The following is a 13,342-nucleotide window of genomic DNA, read 5'->3' on the forward strand; positions in this document are numbered from 1 at the left end:
AGGATCGCTCCAGGTGGATCCGACTGCTTAGGACAGGTTATCGTTTCATTCCTTCTCTGTTCCCCGGACGGAGACGTAGAGGAGGAATGAACAGAGCTCTGCTGCCTGGAGGACCTGACGTCTGTTTCAGAAACAATAAACAGAACATCTGTTTTAGGTTGTTGCACATGAGAGGTGACAGGAATTAGACACACAAAGACCTTGTGCTAGAGTTTGCGCAGCAGCTCATTAGCATCAGAACACCTTCCCCTTGAATACTGAGTCTGTGGGTGTAAGACATCTTGTGACATAAGTTTGTGATGCTTTCATCAGCGTTTGACGATGAACAAAGACAGGAAGGTCTCTGGAGTTACAGTGGTCGACTACCAATCAGATTCCATCATACTGTAGTTGAAGAATTTAATGAAGCGTGTTTTTAGGACCTGTGAGCGGTAGTGGAGTCAGTAATGCGAGTCTTCTCAATAATACAGCCCATTAATTTATAGTTCAGCTGTTGTTAACCTCAGCCTTGATACAGTACTGCATGTTTTTTTCTCATCAATATATTTCATAGTTGTAGTTTTTCTATCAGTTGTAGCATTACAGAGAAATTATTAATACAATTAGATCATTTAAAGAGGTCCCGTATTTTATACTTTCTGTGTGTTTTATTTGAAATGTTGATCCTTAAGAAGATATATTTGTGGTTTTAAGAACCAAAAACCATCTCAGTGTAGTTTCACATCTCCTCTCTCAGGCTTCTCTCTGGAGCTCTAGTTGCAACAGGTCTGTCAGCCAATCAGAAGGCTCACAATATAACAAAGTTGCAGAAGTCCTGACGGCTGGTTTTAAGGATCAGGTTCTGAATACAGGCTGTGTGCATTTCTCTGTGGACTGAGGCTTTGATACTTTCACAGTATTAATATAAAACCTAGACCTGCTTTATAACCAAACAACACATGGAAATGTCATTTTACACAATATGGGACCTTTAAATGACAGTAAATAGATGAAAGAGTACATACAAAAGTGCGATGAATCCAATAAAAGTAGCAATACTACAGTAACAGAAGCAGTGCTAGTAGATTGATAGTAGTTTTGTAGTAGTAATGTAGCAGTTTTAGCACTAATACCTGTAGTAGAGGTGACTGCATTATTTCAAACTTTCATATGTTGTTTGAATGTTTTATTCTGCAAAGAAAACCAATAAGCATTTTTATTTCAGGCTAAAACTAAACTCTCAGTCCTGTCTGGTGCGATTTTCACCACCCGATCTAATGTTTACAGATGGAATAAACATTTATTCTGCTCTGCCCTTATTATTTAAGTTTTATTTTACCTTTGTTTTGGAAACATTTACATTTAATTTCTCCTGTGATTAATGACCCAGAAAACAAAAGATACTTCATTAAACCCAAGCTTTTAACGAGCTTCAATAATTAATCTTCACGGAACCTGATTAACATCTGAGGTGTGATTGCTGCGAGTGTTCATTAGCTCACTCTGAGGTGGAGAGATAACAACTGCTATTGAAGATAAATGTGATTTACGTAATTATCTACCTTTCTGGGATTTTGGAATTGAGATCAGATCAGAATGTGTTTAAATATTTTACAGAGGGATTGATGGAATAAAGTCACATCTACTCTCCCTGTCTTTGAGGACATGTTAAAATGTCGATGCGCTGCTTCCATCAATACAATCACCAACTTATCTCTCAAAGCCAGAAAATCTGTTTCAGTGTATGTTGACGCAGCCTGAAGCTGCTTTGTCAGAACTTTTACACCCCTGAAAAAACGTATTTCAAAAGTTACACTAACCATAAAATGAGTCCATATCTGCTGTTGGATCCACTCGGGTGCTGTCAGTCTGTCCACTGCAGCTCCAGTCACCTTGGCCTGTCATTTTTCATCATTCTCTCTGAGGCAGCATAGAAAGATTTGACTTGATGTCACAGATTAGATTCACTGAATCTGTTCAGAATTTGGAAGAGACTGTATCCTATTGTCCAGTCCAGCCCTGAAAAAACAAGGTCACGGTGGGCGGGGGGGGGGGGGGGCGGGGACAACACATTTTTGTAACAGGATTGCTTGGCTGTGGCATCATGCTCCAGACTGTCCTTAAAACTCGTGTCAGGCCATTACAGTGATTGAAATGTGAGTTTTAGGGTCAGCTGCTCTCATGCTTTTAGCATCTTAATACAGAGAAAATGATATCACCTTTTGTGTCAAGTACCGTGTTCGAGCGGGACGCATGATAAACCAATCAAGCTCCGCCCAACTTTCCAAACAAAAACTTTGCACTTGGTCTTTGCCCTCAGTGAGACCTTCAAACCTCTTTAGAAGTTGAGGTGTGTGTGTGTGTGTGTGTGTGTGTGTGTGTGTGTGTGTGTGCGTGCGTGCGCCTTTTTTTGGACTGAATTGTGTAAATGCTCAAACTGAGCAACAAATCAATCACTTTCAGGCCATAACTCCAGCACATTCAATTTAATCAAAGCACCAACTTCGTGCTACGCTCTGATTAAAGTGAATGCATTACAGTGACGTCTGCGAGAGGCACCGGGGTGTCATGGTAAAAAATTACTAGAACATGCATGATGATTTATACGTTTGGGCTTTTTTCTGTGCATCATTTATTGTGAGCTGAGTGCAGCTAAAATCTCAATGAGCGCCATGGAGTGTGATGGGGTTTTTATTTGCATTGTTTTATTTAAGCCGGCACACTGATCCTGAAACTGTGGGAGAGTTGTGGCCTGTTGTCTTGAATTAGTACTTGTTTGGTCCATACCCTGTCCTGCTGGGCGTACTGCAGCTGTACACACAGTTTATTTATGTGAAAGGAAAACTGCCTCTTTTTTTATTTTTATTTTTTTAAATCTCCTCATCTCATCTTATCTCCTCACTTTCCTCCTGCAGTTCGACATGCAGAGGATCACCCTGGAGGAGCTGAAACACATCCTGTTCTACGCCTTCCGCGACCACCTCACCATGAAGGACATCGAGAACATCATCATCAACGAGGAAGAGAGCCTGAAGGAAAACTCTGGGAACTGTCAGACAGAGTTTGAGGGAGGTGAGCGAAAGTGGCTGAGCTAACTTCATACACGGGCACTTATGCAAGTGTGTGTGTGTGTGTGTGTTGTAGACATACATACGGTGGTGTGTGTGTGTGTGTGTGTAGTGAGAAGGAAAATAATCCATGCTGTCAGGAAGAATTCGCTGTACACCTGCTGATTTATTGATACCGAGCGTTTGTGGGGACGATCGTCAGCTGGTCACCTGTTCTGAAGTGAAGCAGATGAAATATACATGACCTCGCTCTGCAAAACTAGCCATCCAAGATTTATGGATACCAGAGCAGCAGAGGGTATTCTGGGTCTTTTTTACTCTCTCAACATTAAAACAGGAAACTGTTGTTTCTTTCAAACAAATTCTATTTGAAAGTATTTTTGTTTTCACACTGTACGCCTGGTTTGGCTTCAGATTCAGTGAGTCAGCCCTTTGAGTTTTTTCTGCTTTTGGTCTCGACAGACAGAACATTTCGATCAGATAACCAGACTAAAAAGCAACTGAATTTACATGAAACATTTAGATTTGAACGGAAAACGAGGCTTAGAGACAGCCTAGTGTCACAGTGCTCAGTATGCAGTCCATGTGTTACCATATATTACCAACATATGTGCAGGGTCACTGTGTTAACAAGCTCATTTTGAGCAGATGCTTGTTGCTGCTAAACACCAGCCAAAAAGATGTGTTCACATAAACATTATTACCCTCTGAACAAGTCTATGCACATCCCGCTGTTCTTTCTGTCTGCCGGTGAACCTTGACCGGAAAGCTTTGCTGTCTTTGCAAAGACAAAACAGATTTACAGGTTATTATGGAGATTAATGGGTGGAGAAAAGCTTTTGTTCATTTCTTTTTTTTTTCTTCCACATCTTACAGCCTACAAACAGTACACTGAGTATCTTCATGTTCCCCATCCCTTCCCTCCACCCCTGTGCACCCGGGCAAACAAAACGAGACACATAAAAAAATATATACACGCATAAATATGTTTCTATACAAAAATAAATAAATACAAATTTGTACAAACACACACACACACACACACACACACACACACACACACACACACATATATGTATGTACCTTAGTGAAAAAAGAAAACAACAAATACAAAAAGTAAATTGTAAATGAAAAGTTAAAATTTGAAACTTACATACAATACATATATACATACAGTATACATATTTGCATACACAGACACACATACATACACACTCATATGTACATATACACACATACATCCATATACACATACATATACACATGCCTACACTTACGTACTGAAGAATACCTGATAAAAACACAAAACAACAAAAACAAACAAACAAACAAACAAAAAACTAAATTGTAAATGCAAAGTTAAAATTTGAAACTTAAAATTGAAAGCATTCATCTTTAACCTTTGGCCCACTGCCGGGCCTCTTGTGGCGAGCTGACACCGACACCATTCTGGTGAATTTGATTGTAGGAAATGCCGACTCATAATATTAGTAGTTCCTACATGTCCTGAAGGCAGCATCAAGCAGGGTCCCAGCCCGCTTTGTTATGCAGTGTTTGCAACATGAATAATACTGTATGAGTGAAATTCCACAGCCCTTCATGTCCCTCTTGAACAGACACCAGCTGCCTGTGAATACGGCCTGTTCCTACAGGGGAATCTACTGGGCCGACACCGGTGTCAGTGAGGATGGACACGGATTGCTCCCACACTTTATCCGGGTCTTTAAACTGGCGTGGAGTGATGACAACATGATATTCCGAAGGAGTCTATGATGAAGACTGACCACCGCAAGATCTTAGACAGCAATCACATCTGTTTGCCCCAAGGTCCATGAGTACCACCTGCCACAGAGGGACACCAAAATGTGCTCAGTCATGGACAGATCAATACACCGTGTCACAGTGCGATTCATACTGAGCACCACTCATCATGCTCCTCTGGTACTTACTGCCTCAGCTTTCTGATATATGAGGTAGCATAAGAGGCACTTGATTTCCCTCTGGCTTCACCTCGCTCTGGAATCAATATGTGTGGAGCTGAGAAACAACAGAATAAAGAATGTAACCACTGATCCACCGAAGCTCACCAGGCACTGATTCATCGCTGAACAAATTGCACCAATAGCATAATGCGCTGAGGAACAGCTGTTCGGGGTGTGACTGGCAGCCAGGTGCAAGCGTGGAAATCTACTTTGTTCCTTGAATGTCACTACAGGTGACCATACAGGCCATACATTTTAGTTTGGATACCTGTTAGCTGTCTCAATACACATTACTTTTGTGGCAAGACACTCACCATTGCTGAAACCAGTACGATTAAAAATGTATGGTGATGCATGTTTTTCAGATCTTCCTTGTTCCCACTGAACAAACACAGAGAGAAGCAATGCCTGCTAACAGCTGGACAAATATATGATTGCCCCTTTAAAAAAAATAAATCAAACTTACAAAATACAAAATCACTGTGTCACCTTCCAAATTTCCAGTGGGGAATTAAATGTGGGCCGAGACGTCAACAGAAAATCAAACGATTATTATAAAATAAACAATTACGTGCAGCATGATTGTTAGCATAAGCATCGCCGCTGAAAATCCACAGAGCGATGAAATGCATTTGGAGCACATGTGAACGTAGCAAGTCACAGCCTGGAGACTGACGTACACTTCATTACCTTTATGAGCACAGCGGTCCAACTGAAGAAAACCCTTCGTGGATATTTGGCAGTGGTGAAGTTACTTTAGGCAGCTGAGGAGGTGTTTTATGAGGCTGACAGCAGGTTCAGGCAACTGGACTGAGAACTAATGTCTGGACCACAAGACCTCTCCTCCCGTCCCTGCAGTCCAGCCATTAGCTGAACACATGGTCTTTCCATCGACACCCCGTTCGACTCACCATTACTTATACAACTATAGATACTTTGGAATTTCAGTAGACCTGCAAAAACAATCCTGCAATTGCCTCAAATTCTTCTAGAGATGAGTGTCTGTGTCTGTAAAGAGAATAAGGCACTTTGCTGCACTAGATTCAAGGAAATGACACAATAATAGTGATTTATACTGAAAAATATGTGAAATAATCTCACCCACAATACATGGTGGTTAAATGGTGTGGAGTAGGTGGAGCATTTTGTGATTTTGGAAGAAACAGGTTCTCGCTAAAGAGTCACTGGTTCAGTTTCCACACTTGCAGGATAAAACTGAGCAGAGAGTGAGTTTCTCCCTGCTCCTTAATTTCCTTTACTCCGGTTCAAACGATCAACAGATGAGACCGTGATTCTACTCGGCAGCTTCATGGTGTGAATGTGTGTGTGAGCAGTGTGTAAAAAAAATAAAAACATATTGTCCAACCAAGATAAAAGCTCAGTTACATAACCTTGGTAATTGGCCGAAAGTTCGTCCGTGCATGATCCAAAATCATGTCATGTCATGTTTTATATTATATGAGAGTCTGGAATAGTATTTTTCAAATGGAGATTGCCAACTCACAACACCTCTGCCAAAAAAAGATGTAGCAATTTCTGCCCTACTTTCCACATTGCATTTTCTTTGGAGCAGCATTTTTTGATGACTTCAGTGCTTCTTGAATTAAGAGTTAAAAATAGAGCGAGTGGAGAGCTGTGTGGCTGTGGGTCATTGGCCCAGCTCCCCTAATTACCGTGGCCCGGTAAAATCATCTCAGCTTCTCGCAGCCTGCTGCTGAGTTACCGGTCGGCGCCGGAGGTTGATTGAAGCAGAAAATTGTCTCGTTGAGGGAGGCTGGACTGCTGTTCTGTGAATGTGTGCGTCAGCTTGGATTTGTATATAATGCCCTTATGCTTAACATGCTATCATTCATTTGCACTCCCATATCTTCTGTCTTTAAATGGGGTATAATGGACGAGCACTTTTACACAATGACAATGATTTAGTCTACCCTCATTAAAGGTCCCATATTTTACACTTCTCCTGTGTTTTATTTGAAGTGTTGATCCATAAGAAGATATATTTGTGGTTTTAAGACCCACAAACCATTTCGATGTAGTTTTACATCTCTGGAGCTCTAGTAACAACAGCTCAGTCAGAAGAGAGGAGGCTCTGAGCCTCTCTTCTGATTGGCTGACTGTTGTCTGAGTGATCCAATAAAAATATAACAGATTTCAGGTAAAACACTCAGAGAAACCAAATCCTACAAGGTTTGACAGTTGGTCCAGGTCCACATTAAGCACCTCTCAGTACAAGCAGTTCAACAGCACCACAAACCGCTTCCTCCAAAATGACCATAAGGTTTGACACAATACCTCTGAATCAGTTTCAACAAAAGCTGAACATTATACACCCTCCTGAAGGAAGCATTTATTGCAGGGCTGTTGTATTACGCTGCATTAGTTTCAGATAGACGTGCCTAATAAACTGAATGAGTGTATATCATTATGCACTGATGTTGTTTGCCACCATCTGATGATCGTTTTTCACGTAACTGAAAGTAGTTATAGTATGGCTCAAGCGCCGAACATGCTTGATACTACATTTTCCCATAATGCACCTTGATAACATCTTTCATCAGATCCTACCTGCTCGCTGCCACATCTTCACAGCGGATTGTCCACTAATCAGATGGTCGGTGGTTCGATCAACAACTCCTCCAGTCTGCATGTCGAAATGTCCTTGGGCAAGATACTGAACCTCAAATTGGCCCTGATGTATCACTGGTGTGTGTGTGATGGAAGCACTTCGGGATTGAGCTTTATAAGTATAGTCCATTTACCATTCCATTTAGATATGCAGATGTGATACAGCTGTTTTCAGATGTTGAACTTAAAGTGTAAAATTAGTGCAGTGCCCTTTTTAAAGGGAGCGTTTAACACAGAAAGTTACAATATCTGAATTTAAAGTGTCCATGCTCATGTGTGTTATTTCATAGTTCATACATTCCCATCCTCTAGTGCGCTGTAAAGCTGCCAGACTAGCTGGGTGTTGTATTCAGATTCCTGGCTGTTGCTGTGCAGTCAGTCTGCTCCTGTGAATTGTGACTGTCCCTCTCTGCTGGTCACTTCCCAGCATCCCGCTGCTCATTCAGCTGGGATCCATAGCAGAGCTGTTAAATCTGCCCAGCAACACTGATGTGAGATCTCACCTCCAGTTATTTCCTTTGGTCTGGGACACAGTGGAGAGTTTTCACTGTACAGGATATTTATGTGAGGTTGAAGTGGACCAGGATTGTGAATAAAAGAAACTTACAAATAAATTTGAGTGGTTTGTTTACTGGTCAGAGGTTTTGCAACTTGTTTTTTCATCAGGTTTATAAATTTGGGCAGAAAAGGAGCATAGACTCACTCTGCTGAATTCTATTTCTCTGCCATTAATAGACTATATCTTAAATATATACATATATATATAAAGAGATTAAAATTAGCTTTGGTCCAAACCTCCTGTAGGTGTGTCTTCAGTTTATTTATTGCTAGTCTTTCCAGGCATCAGATGTCAAAACCCGTCTTGTAGTAACCCGCACACTCTTGACTTTTTGGGGTCATTTTCTGCACTTGGTTTAAGTGAAATCTTTTCTCCTGGCAAAGGCATCTTAAAGCAGTTTGTGTCATTGAGGTTGAAAGGCAGATTTCTCCCACCGAGGGGAGAGAAGTTAACCAACGAACTGAAGCAGTAAACACTTCGCAATACAAATAACTCACTCCAAATGTGTTCAGAGTCTCCTCTGTTTGTCTTCATTATGTTGTTTCTCTGGGTGCGGAAAATGATCAATTCAAACAGATGTCAGGAACAAAAGTTGTAGCATCTTTTAAAAAGGCACTTGAGGAACTTTTTCTTATCCATGTTCTTCATCTCTCTGTTTATCTCCTCATTTCCCTTCCAGTTCACCCCTCAAAGAAGAACCGTCAGACGTGTGTGAGGAAGAGCCTCATCTGCGCCTTCGCCATGGCATTCATCATCAGCGTCATGCTCATCGCAGCCAATCAGATGCTGAGGAACGGCATGGAGTAGCCGTGCTCACTGTGAGCGGGGGGGACAAGCCAGCCTGCATGTGCATGCCAGTGGGTGAGGTCATGTCCCTGCTGATTGGAAAAGAACGACAAATAATCGTGAACGAGATCCATTTTTAAAATTACTCTTAGTTTTTTTTTTTCGAGCGAACGGCGCCTCTCCGCCCGACGTCCAATGAAACCATGAAGCCAGCATGAGGAGTCATGCAGGACTCCTCCCACTTTACTCTGACAGGGACACTCAAGGGCTGACATTACACATTATACTCCGTCGTCTCTGTTTCCCTGATGCAATAAAAAATAATGTAAAAAGAAAAAGAAAAAAACATTGAGTGCAGAAGTTCAGAGCTGCTTCCTTTCCCAGCGAGATGTGAGTGTGTGTGTCTGCAGATCTGCCACCCACCAGGAGTCTGATGAGCCACCAGGGCTGCAGTCTGGGCCCTGACAGGGGATGCGAGGAGGGGGGGAACAGTTGCCCCCTTATTATAGTTCCTGGAAGAATGATGGCAGAGCTCGCCGCCACTCAAGCAGAAGGATCTGCAAGCGTCAGGCCACAGCTCCTGGAGCTCTTGTGGTGCTACGATACTTCAGCTCTCCAACTTTCTATTTTCAACTTCTGCATCTGGGGGCTGGTATGAGGCGCTGGCATCAGTTCAACAGCGCCACAAAGCAAGCAGTCAAGAGAGGAACGTGTTAAAAGCTAACTCCAGGACTTGTGATGTTCATGAATGAATACAGCTGCTCTGAAAGTTGAGTTTTGGATCATCTCTCTCTTGGATACTGTTGGGTGAACACTGTTCAAAGTGCAAAGAAGAGGTGACTGTGTCTTTTAATTAAAAAAAAATCCACCCTCCAGTGCTCTCTCACTGTTATATCATCTATCTGCGTTGCTCAGTGCTCTCCAGGAGTTATTTTGTGAGGTGATTTGATTCAACTTTTTTGGTGTACCTACTTTCTCTCAGTCTGTCTCGTCTACTTTTACCTCTGTTGATTTCCTATATTTCCCAAAAATGACTTTGGACAACCTCCAGAGAACAGGTGTGAACCCATCGCACTCAGCTGTGTGTTCATGTGTAGGTGGAAAGCGCAGTGACAGATGCATGAGAGAAATAGCAAGAGGTTTTCTGGTTGACAAAACCTGAATTGCACCTTTTGCTCTAAATGAAGCCTTTGCTCTTTAATCCTGAGCGACTGACACCGAAACCTAACATGTCATTAATGCTTTAGATGCTCGTTGTACATTTTGAACATCTGCTCTCAAATTCAGACATGTTGGAAAATGATGTGATGCCGTATCTGAGTCTGACCAAACAGCCAGGCTGACTTGGGAATGGAGGCTTTATCAGCACAGATGGAGGATTTCTAAACAGTGAAGAAGAGTTTCAGGGTGGATTTTTTTTTTTTGTCCGTCAAATCTACATGAATCGAGTTAAAGACTTCTGACCTTGGTGTTGTGAAAAGCTTTGATCCCCTTCAGGTCCCTGTGCTCAAAAACAGTTTGACATCAGATAATTACTTTTTTTTGTTTGTTTGTGATGTGTGCACTATTTGTATTTTGATATTAGGTTTTATTCATTTGTTCTGGCTAATTTCAAATAAAGAAATAGAATAAAAGGCTGTGCAAAACTAAGGCACCTTATCACATGTACACATAAACACTTATCATCTGTTGTTGACTGTAGAGCTGAAATTCAAACAAAGTTGATCATTTTTTAATAATTTTAGTCACTTTTTAAGCAAAAATTACAAAACAAAAAAAAAAAACAGAGTTGTGAATATTTGCTTGTTTTCATTGTCTTGTCTATAGAAGTGAATGTAGAGTAGATGCAAGGCTCCAGGTCATTAGAGCTGGGATAGCAAATTTCATTTAAAGACAGAAATACTTTCAGTTAAACTGAAGCTACAACCTGAAGATGAGATCTGAGCAACATGGGATGTGAAAGTTTTACCAAATATGTTCCTCTCACAGATTTACCCAATTACTTTAACACTCACTATATTTCATTTATCTTTATTTTGAAGCTCAGAAATGACTGAACAGACCACAGATAATTAGATCAGATCATTTCATTTGAAATCATTTTGTTGGGTGTGCAGACTTTCTCACAGCACTGAATAAACTTAAAGACACGCTGTGCTCCCGCTGAGGTCAGCTCTGAACTCCTGCACTGACTCTCATCTCAACATGTTAACCCAGAAACACCCATATTATCAAATGCATGCTATCAAGTCAGTGTCTTCTGTAAATACCGTAACCCATGTCTGAAGTGTCTCAAGTGTCTGTCGAAGGTGTACAGTATCTCTGTATGTGCATGACTCTTGGTGCTCTCTGCTCACTCGGGTTCAGAGGTGCGGGCGGGGGGGCTCAGCAGGCGGGAGGGGCGGCTGCTTCATCACAAACAGGTCAGGCGCCAGGCGGTGACGGCCCTTTCTGCTTCCTCTCAACTCTTCTTGCCAAAGCCATAGAACTCCACAGAGGTGAACCAGACGATACAATATAGACGCTTTTCCCTGTTCGCACACGGAAACACAAGATCAAACGGGCATTTTTTGGCAGAAATATGTCGATCCTGTAGGATTTGGTTTGTTCCTGTTGTTGTTGTTGTTATTGTTGTTTCACTGTACCTGTCATCCATTCCAATGAAATGACAAGGAGGGCTGTAGGTTTGTGCAAGACTGCCATCTAGAGGTGAAGGGAGATCACATTGTTCATGCTCTTGTCCCATCACAGTGTATGTGTACTTCTCACTCTCTAAGCACTATGGGAATGTGATGTCAGGCAGGACTCTCACAGCATTATATTCACAATGTCTGAGAAATTGTTGATATTAAATGTTAAAATATGAGGATTTTTATGTATAATGTATAGTTTGACTTTGGTCTACCGACACTGCGGGTAGAGCAGCACTTGTACGCGAACACATATTTAAACACAGTCTATTTATAGGAATAGATTTCTTGCCTATGGCAGAAAAAGTCCTTTTGAATCTGTAAAAGGTTTCAGTCACAGATGATTTAACAATATGACATTTTGGAGACTGAATAAAAAAAGAACAGTCTTCAGAATCTTGTAGGTCACACTGGTTTTCATTTTTTTTCACACTGATTAAAAGGAGTTTTTGTTCTTTTTTTAATCTGTCAATCTTGCAGTACATGGTGGATATTTCCCACCAAACTCACAGCTGGTCACTGCTGTCATGCAGCGGCTAACTGGAAAAGTGCTTCATTTATTTGTTCTTTGAGAAGAACTCTTTTTTTTCAAATTTTACTTTCGGGATTTGAGTTGCAGTTACCGTGGTTACAGGTTTGCTGTAATCAAACTGTCCCCGCCCCCTCTGCAGAACAGTTGCATGTCTCCATGGCTGAAGTAGAGTTTTATTTTGAAAGGGAAGCGCACAGTGTCTCTTCAGTAGCATGGTGGTTGGATCCCACGTTTTTGTTAATGTAACTTTGTATAAAGCTAATAAGTATATCTATTAGACAAGCACATACTATACATACTTTGCATGTGCGATATTTAAACATGTAGACTAGAGAGAGACTTTGAGTTGTACTATTTATTAGAGGCATAATAATTATAAAATTGTAAATACGGAAATCTGTACAAAAGTCAAAGGATTAAGCATTGATGCAATAAAACAGTGTTTTTTAAACCTGCTGTATGTTGTATTTTACACTGGACCTCATCATCAGGACTGAACCCTCAGACCTTTGGTTGCAGGACAGTTTAACTTTAAAGCCATCCAATACTATGCAACAAACATTCCTTCAAAAGTTGATATGAACAAATGGATTCTTAAATCGCTGAAGTACAGACTCTTTAAATACTTAAATAATCCCTTGGTCCGTAATGTAAGAGACTGAGAAACATATAAGCTTCATTTCCCAAGTAAATCTCTACTTTAAGCTTTTGTGGTATTTGTTCCTTAGTCTTTATTATTTATTTTACACCCTTATGTGCAGTGTAAATGGTATGGAATGACATCTAAATCAATATTAAATAGATATACATACATAAATGAATACAGCTATGAAATAAATCCTGAAATAAATAAATTAGGTAATAAATGTAGAAATATATAAATAAATGTAAATATGTAAATGTAAAACTATAAGTGAATCAACAAATAGCTATATAAATTTCTAAATAAATAAGTAAATAAACAAATTGCCTGATATTTTTATTTATTTCAGGGAACTTTTATTTTATTTTTACACAGTTATTATTTCTGGTGCTGTTGCTTTGGTCTGAATCTGTGAGATAATCACGCCCCCTCATTTGAATATAACAGAAATAAAAAGCTGGGAAATAAATGCAGC

The 13,342-nt window shown here is 40.6% G+C and overlaps 1 protein-coding gene across 3 annotated transcripts in view; it reads left to right on the plus strand.

The window, feature by feature from the left end:
- caln1 (calneuron 1) overlaps nt 1–12,987 on the plus strand; it is a 63,598-nt gene extending 50,611 nt beyond the window's left edge. Inside the window, exons 5-6 of one of the 3 annotated variants that reach the window (XM_056374828.1) lie at nt 2,895–3,051; nt 8,896–12,985. In XM_056374828.1, the coding sequence (XP_056230803.1) occupies nt 2,895–3,051; nt 8,896–9,023 (285 nt within the window). In that variant the 3' untranslated portion in view covers nt 9,024–12,985. Of the gene's footprint in view, nt 1–2,894; nt 3,052–8,895 lie in introns of all 3 variants that reach the window. The other 2 variants (XM_056374827.1, XM_056374826.1) reach the window with 2 other exon arrangements.
- The last annotated feature ends 355 nt before the right edge of the window (nt 12,988–13,342 follow it).

The sequence above is a fragment of the Seriola aureovittata genome, chromosome 4 (assembly GCF_021018895.1).
Source record: "Seriola aureovittata isolate HTS-2021-v1 ecotype China chromosome 4, ASM2101889v1, whole genome shotgun sequence".
NCBI classification, from domain to species: Eukaryota; Metazoa; Chordata; class Actinopteri; order Carangiformes; family Carangidae; genus Seriola; species Seriola aureovittata.